Here is a 7,874-nt window from a genome sequence, read left to right on the forward strand (position 1 = left end):
GTCTCTCGGTAGTGTGATAAGGTGACACAGTAAATTTTCGCATGTGACCATCCATTAAGAAAAAAGCTTCCGTGCATCATGCATGAACCTAACTATGTTGTGTGAATGACTACTGACTTGATGTGACCATCTGAACATCTTCAATTATTGAGCCTATCATGATATCGAGAGATTATTCTGTGCGGACGTCGCACGCAGTTCATTATCCGGAGACCAATCAGATTGCGCCATATCAGCGGTATCGAGCCGTGGTACCGAGCAATATCGAACCAGGTACCGAGCAGAAGTTGTGAATAGACTTGACACTCACTATATATACACTAGCTAAAATAGATTAGGTTCAGTATCACGCTTGATTCTATCGCAGATGGGATCCTAGATCAAAGAGCAAGTAATTATGAGAATAACTTGTTAAGTGAGCTCATAGGATATCAAGAAGTCCATTGGGGACATCTAGGAAAATTAGAGAAGATTACGGCAACTTAACACTAAAAATAGCTAACCCATTTGTGGCATCCATCACATAACTGACCATATTGATGCAAAAGCTAGTTTATGAAACAAGATTCTATTGCATTTATAAAAGTTGCAAGAGTGACAAATATGAATAGGTAGACATTGAGAAACAAGTGGTTGGAGTGATTAGATGATGTGCTAACCATTTGAGATTTCTTAAATGTATCATAGCATAACTTAAATCAACATACCTCTCAATTGAGAGATAGAGTCCACTATATAAGTAGTGTTGAGAACAAGTTCTGTCAAGAAAATCGTTAAATATTGACGATAGAACTCACGTAGTAAAAGATGTAGTACTAGACTTGATAAGCGCATAACTTAATACATCGAGTACATTATTATAGGGTGATGCCGGAGCTTCTCCTCAAGTCTCCAAGAACACCTGCAAGAGCTAAAGAACAGAGGAAAAGAAGGTTTGCACAGAAGCAATGAAACAGTGATCGAAATTCTATTGATTTTTCTATCTGTAACAGCATCAGCTAAGGTGCCTTTAACTCAGCCCAGCCTTCCTCTTAAACGGAAAAAGGAAGAAAAGGTATACTAAGGCAGCATAACTAATTGAAGTAAAAAGAGTAGTGGAGCACACTCCCACTAACGAACTAGGCAGCAAAGGAAATAACTAATAATAATAAAAGCTAAATTTATGAAATAGGTAGAACTCATCTGGCAGCTCCCAAACAGGTGTCAGCAGGTTCAAAACAGGCTTCGGGTAGCTCCCCACTTGGTATGCACCGCATCATAGGGGAGTAACTGTCTTTATGAAAAAAGCATGAAAGCTTAAGGTTGTGTATTGATTATCAAGATTTAAACAAAAAGATGGTTAAAAATAAGTATTTACTTAGGAGAATGAACACCCACTTTGACCAATTAAGGGTGATTGTGTGATGCCTCATAATTTAATTTGGAATAATTATTTTTTTTATCTTTTAACATACGAAAATCAGAGCTATCTAATAGCATCTATCAGTATAAATGGTGGAAAGAAATTCAATAATTCAAAACATTAATGTACATTTATGTTTATTTCCCAAAAATCATATACACTACTCAAGATCTATACAATCATATTATAACTACTATATCATGACGACAAAATAATAGCTAAAATAAAAAAGAACGTGAACCTGAAGAAATCTCGATCAGTCTTGCATTCTAGCTCACTTGTCTTGACTTGAAATCATTTAACCATTTATAATGAGTTCAAGAGCCCAACAAAAAAATTATATCTTACAACTGAACGCAAAGTACAACAAATGAGTAATATGCATGTCAGCAGTCAAATCATAGCAGTAGCATGCACATGATCATAGGGTAATACTGACAAGCGCACTACATCCACTTCACCAAGCAGAACCAGTAGCCACCTCTACCTCTCATAAAATGTCTCCACCAACGCCTGCTAAACATAACACTTTATGTAACTGTTAGGGTTATTTGCGTAATTACAGTTACTACACTTTATCTATAAAACAACATGTAATGTGTATTTGCTCATCTATGGAAACACGATAGATTATTGTTCATCTTCTTCCTCTAGTCTCCTTATTGTTTATCAAGTTCCTTCAAATACAATGGAGAAATCAATAAACCAATACAATTGTTAAATCGCTAAAGCAGTCGGCATATCAATACTACAATTAGTAGAGAAATTGTATAAAATATCAAATCAAAAAATCAGTAAAGGCTGTTAAAATCATGTGAATGCAGTAAAATCAAAATCATTTCTCAACAAGAACCCCAAATGGCATCGAAAACAGTCTAATCCGAACTCAAATGGGCTCAAATCAAGAGCTTAGAGCCTATTTAAAAGCTCCAAAGTATTAATTGGATGACTTAAAATTGGAGAGAGATCACACATAAAAATCTTAGAGTTTTGCTTACAATTGTCGCCTACAATATATCAACATCAATCAACTATTATCATCATACTTCCATCGCCAAATCGTTACCACCAAATATCCGAAAAAATTATACTATTTTCATAAATAATAGCTTATTTTAGTTGGACTAGACCAGTAAATTTTTCTTCTTTTGTTTTTCAGATACTAACTCTTATGTCCTCTGCGAACACCTTTCATTAATCTTTAATGTATGTACAAAACTTAATGCAATATTAAGAAAAATTTAAATTCTAAGGCCATAAATTTTCTAGCTGGAAAAGTCCCATGATATAAATTATTTCCTTACAAACAAAAACAATTATTAATGTTGAAAAAGACCCTTCATATAATTATATATAGAATATATAAGCCTGGACCGAATTATAATAGACCAAATGATAAAACAATTGTATTTCTTTTAAGACAAAAAAAAATTATAAACCTACATAAAATAATGGCACATATCAATTAAAATTATATATAAAAAAAGATTACGATTAAGGCTTCATTTGAGACCGTTTTTTTAGTGCTTCTTAAAAGCTTTTTAGCACAAAAATTAAAAATTTTGTACTAAAAAGTTGTTTTAAGAAGCAATAAAAAAGTCATCACAAACTAATGTTTTGTTTGGGACAACTTTTTTATTGATTTTTAAAACAGAGTTTTAGTTAAAAAAATTTAATTTTTGTACTAAAACTCTGTTTTAAGAAGCAATAAAAAAATCATTTCAAACGAAGTCTAAATCTAAGACTTCATTTGAGATGACTTTCTTACTTTTTTTTAAAGCTGTAAAAAAACAGACATAGGCTTCATTTGATATAGCTTTCTTACTATTTTATGAAGCAGTTTTTTAATACAAATATTTTTTAAATTTGATAATTTTTGTGCAAAAAAGCTGATTCATAAAGCAGTAAGAAAGCTGCCGTTTTCTAAAATAACTTTTTGGTAAAAAAAAATTAGCTTAAAATTTTTTCATATTAAAAAATGGTTTTATAAATCAGTAAAAAAATCGTTCCATAGGAAGCCTAAATTCAAAGATAAAATTTGTCAGTTTGAATCGGCTCCGTCTGATAAAATTCTGTATGAAGTAAATTATAATCGAAAGGGTATGCACAAAATTATATTTCTTTTAGAAAATGTTGAAGTGAATAGTGTGTGGCTGAAGTAAACTGTGGATTGCCTGGCATGCTCTTGATCATATACAGTCTCACACGTGCGACACACACGTGTTTGATGATTGCCAAAATCATTGCTTTTAAATGTGAATGATTTTGATTTAATTTTGATTGAAACAGATTCAAAATTCATTGAGCACTTTTAATTTTGATTGATTTTTATATTTCTAATGGGAAATTGAAATTTTTTGTTAAGTTTTAATAATATTTAACTTAATTAGCTAGCAATTGTGTCAAATCTATTATGTTAGTCGAACCTTTCGCAACCATTCACATTCAATGTGATTGGGCTAATCCCCGAACCATGACGAACCTCTCATGGCTCCTTCATCCAGGCCAAAGGAAATCCTAAAACAAGATAATGTAATGACCGAGGACGATCAGGTCCAACAATTTTGAATTGCACATTCTATTCGGGTGCTAAAATGCAACATTATAATATTCTCAACAAGGAACATTTACAATAAAACTTTTAAAATTCAATGGCAAGAAATAAAGATATAAGTATAGTGAACAATATAAAAATCCAAAATAAATATGATAAAAATGAAATAGGAGGATGCAACTACTTAATCGCCACTATGAGATTAGATAATTACAAAATTGGAATCTAAGAAAAAAAAATTAGCGAATACCAACTTTAATTTTCTTTTTTTTAGAACGGGGTTATGTATCTGTTGTCACTCCAAATGAAGCGCTTGACGACATAACTAATCCCTCGGCAAAACCTAACAAGGCCACCGACCGGCATCGGACCGACACTTATTTTGCCCCACTAAAGAGGTGAAATCTTAGTAAAAGGGATTCGAATCCAATATGAGGAGTTCCCAAGGGTGCTTGCCAACAACCACCTTAAGCCTCGCTTGTTAACTTTAATTTTCGTATACTACGTAATTTTGAAAGCACTGGTTATCTATCATTCCCACACAAACATTTAATAAACAAATAAGTATCTAGAACACAACTCTCCTTGGCCTATTGGTTGAGAGCTTAGGCTTCCAACTAAGAGGTTCAGGGTTCAAGTCTATATGTATGCGTTGTGTGTGTGAGTTTGTCTTAAATGGCTTAAATGTCCCCAAAAAAAAATTAAGTATCTAGATAGCTCTCATAAATATGGGACACATCATCCATGCAAATAATAGGATTTGACCGTTTGGTCGAGTTAAATCAATCAATCAACAGCAGATCCAATGCAAAAAAAGTTCCCATCTCCCATTGGATGAGCACATTTTGGCTTCATTCCTAAACTCCAAAGTAATTATTCACCCTTTTTTCTGAAATAAATTCTCATATTGCTGAATCAAATCATGCAAATAATAATAATAATAATAATAATAATAATAATAATAATAATAATAATAATAATAATAATGGTGAATAAATTTATTTCAAATGCACATTCTCAAAGAATCTTTACAGTCAAAGAAATGAAAATACAGACATTCCTTCAATTCCAGATAAGGGCAGCTCCGAATTCTGCCAATCAAAGAGACAAGAAAACATTCAGAAGAACATGGCATATGGCCATAGTTTATAGATCAAGATCATGGAAGAAAATCAAGCTCATTCACTATTACAAGTTCATTAAACTGTTAAGATTACATTATTAGAATAAAACTACAGCTAACAGACAAAGATTTGAAAGAAAATAAGCACTGCAAGACCAATCAGAAGAGCTCTGAAACATTGAAGAAGTTATTAAGCTAGAAAAGGGTATAAAATTTTGCTCTTTTTTGTGCTATATTGTTCTGTATTGATACAAATATAATTTTCAATACAGAGCAATATGAATTGATATCGAGCAAAATAAAAGACAAGTTTAATAATTTCTCCAAACATTCAAACTGCATATTTCCTAGGCAGAGTTGTTAGATATCAATCAATTAGATCCTTAAAGGCCTACCTAATCTATCCAGCCTTCCTGAGCCAGGATAAGCCTTATTTGCATACTTGGTAGGCGCCATTGATGATCTCTGGCCGGTCCCTGGAGATGACAGCCTCCTTATTGAACTCGATTTCTCGTACTCCGGCCTTTGCCTTGGAGCGCTCAAAGAACGAACTTTTGCCATCGACGACTCAGTGTTCGCCATGTAGTTCGGGTAGTCGGTGTACCCGTTGAACAAGCTTCTTGAGCACTCACTCTTAGCAGGCGTGAAAGGTCCCCTCCTCAAGCTCGCCGGTCGCGAAGTTGCAGAGTAGAACTGAGGGCTTTCACCCAAGTCCAAAACTGGGAATCTAAGCATTGGGCTCATTGGCTGGTGCCTGTTGACAGGTGAAGGACTAGGAACAGATATTTGGGACGTGGTCGAGTCTTTCGATAGCAAGTCTTGCGCAGTTGATGAGTTCCTTCCAATATGATCAGAGTTCATATTGGAATAAGAGGAATGAAGATGATTGTGGCTAGCAAGACGCTTTGAATTGGACTGCGGTTTCCCTGTGTCAACTTCCAAGATCTTGGCATTCTTCTCATCATCCATGGCCTTGGATGCTTCAATGCAGTCCCAGTATCGCTCTTCCATCCACTGATCAAGCCAGTTCCAATTAGCTGATTGATCTATTTCGCCATTAACAGAATTCATACCTCCAGTTTGCTTTGAAGAATTCTTCTGCATATGAAATGGGAAGAATTCAATCTAATTATCGAATTAAGGAGCGGCTTGATTCTTCAATTTTTGTAATAATGTGATGCCATATGATCAACAAGTACGAAGAATGGAGACATCTTTAAAATCAAAAAATTCTTTAATGACATTTCAAATGTTGCACAAATCTATCAATCTCTAAATGCAAACCAGATTTGGATAGTTACCTTGAGAGATCCAGACGTATTTGGATTTGGGGAATTCGGTCGAACCGATGGCTCATACTTATCAGGAGTGGCAGGACCCTGTAATGTAAGTAACTTAAAACACAGTATGAATCTGGAAACATTTCACAAATCACAATATAAGGTATTGGTAAAAAAAGAACTATGGCTTACAGGATTAGAGCGGGAGCTCTTGCTGGATCTGCTTGGCTCCGTGCGAAGAGCCCGGCAAGCTCGAGCTCGGGCCTGAACCCGAACCAGAGCTTGCATGCACCGCATAGTCTCAGCTGCCTGCTTTCTCACAATGTTGCCTCTAACCAAAGCCTGAAGTCTCACCAATCCTTTAAGCGCTTTCAGAGCTCTCCTTGCCTTCACACACAAACAACAATCAAAATCTACAGAGATTGAACAAATTTTTCTACTTCTAAAAAATAAAAGAAAAATTATAGCATTTGAGGTGCTATAGTGTAGCGAAGAAGGATACGGATCTATGAAGCTACCCCTGGACGGTAGAATTAAATGCAAAGAGCATTTATGAAAGGTAACTATCGGCCCCATCCCTTCGCCACTAACATTCGCCATGAAAGTTGCTTCTTGAGAAAGGAATGAGAGATTTATTAGCCAGCAATCTACCTAGAGCTAAAGTTTCCCAGAAAGGGAAATATAATTAAAAGCAAGGGAAGCCATAGGGCTGGAAAAAGGTAAAACAAGCAGTAAATTTTTCATCAAAGATGGATTAGAAGATGCCGAAATTGTCTCATGTTGAGTCAGAAGAAGCTGCAAAATAGGAACTTTGAGGTGACCGGTATCTTTCTCGAAAAAACAGGCACAAGTCCATTGAACACCAGCCGTTCGACGAAATACCTCAACGGTAGTTCGACTGATTTCAGTATTTTACACACTGGAATCAGAAGATCCAAACGAAGAATTAAAAAGATTAAATCTTTTATGAGGAAATCTTACCAAATAACCACGGAAAGCAGCCTGGATCTTAATGGCAGCCCTTTCTTCGCGCTTCATTCCTACCGACCTGCTGCTGCTTGTGAGACGCACCACAGCCGCGGCGGCCTGAGCGGCAGCCACCGCCGCCTCCGCCACGGCGGCGGTCGCCGCGGCAACCGCGATGGCGCGTTTGTTCTGCTCCTCTCCGTCCACTACCACGGCACTATACGAACTCTTAAGTTCCTCAACCTTTTTCTGTTCATGTATGTTCTCTTTCTGTCGGAATGACTTGACAAAACCCCATTTTTTCTTTCCTCCTAAGAGCGTTCGGAACCACCTCGCTGCCTTCCCCATCCGCCGCTTTACGCCGCCCCCGGCGGCTAGCGCATAACCAGTGCTAAGTGCATTCGGTTTCAGGTAGGAAAGTGAAAGAGAGGATTGAATTAAGAGCGGGAAATCAAATAAAACGGAGAAGTGATGAGAGGAAGGAGGAGGAAAAGAACCGGAAGGCCGGAGACTAGAGCTGGATTTCTCTCTCACTTACAGTGACAGTTC

General features: G+C 36.2%; 1 protein-coding gene across 1 annotated transcript; it reads right to left on the reverse strand.

The window, feature by feature from the left end:
* Positions 1-5,073: 5,073 nt before the first annotated feature.
* On the reverse strand, positions 5,074-7,874 carry LOC110110658 (protein IQ-DOMAIN 1). The gene is made up of 4 exons (XM_020842250.2): positions 7,341-7,874; positions 6,552-6,746; positions 6,381-6,458; positions 5,074-6,177 (listed from the first exon to the last, which is right to left on the reverse strand). The coding sequence occupies exons 1-4, from the start codon at positions 7,671-7,673 to the stop codon at positions 5,455-5,457; spliced, it is 1,329 nt and encodes a 442-aa protein (XP_020697909.1). The 5' UTR covers positions 7,674-7,874; the 3' UTR covers positions 5,074-5,454.

Source organism: Dendrobium catenatum, unplaced genomic scaffold (genome assembly GCF_001605985.2).
Source record: "Dendrobium catenatum unplaced genomic scaffold, ASM160598v2 fragScaff_scaffold_1639, whole genome shotgun sequence".
NCBI classification, from domain to species: domain Eukaryota; kingdom Viridiplantae; phylum Streptophyta; class Magnoliopsida; order Asparagales; family Orchidaceae; genus Dendrobium; species Dendrobium catenatum.

What these genes read in the sequence shown, in the direction of transcription:
- LOC110110658 (XM_020842250.2), bottom strand. Translation starts at nt 7,673, where the DNA reads ATGGGGAAGGCAGCGAGGTGGTTCCGAACGCTCTTAGGAGGAAAGAAA. An exon ending in AGAGCTCCCGCTCTAATCCT is followed by an intron (nt 6,459 to 6,551) that starts GTAAGCCATAGT and finishes CTTACATTACAG; the next exon opens with GGTCCTGCCACTCCTGATAA. An exon ending in ATACGTCTGGATCTCTCAAG is followed by an intron (nt 6,178 to 6,380) that starts GTAACTATCCAA and finishes TTTCATATGCAG; the next exon opens with AAGAATTCTTCAAAGCAAAC.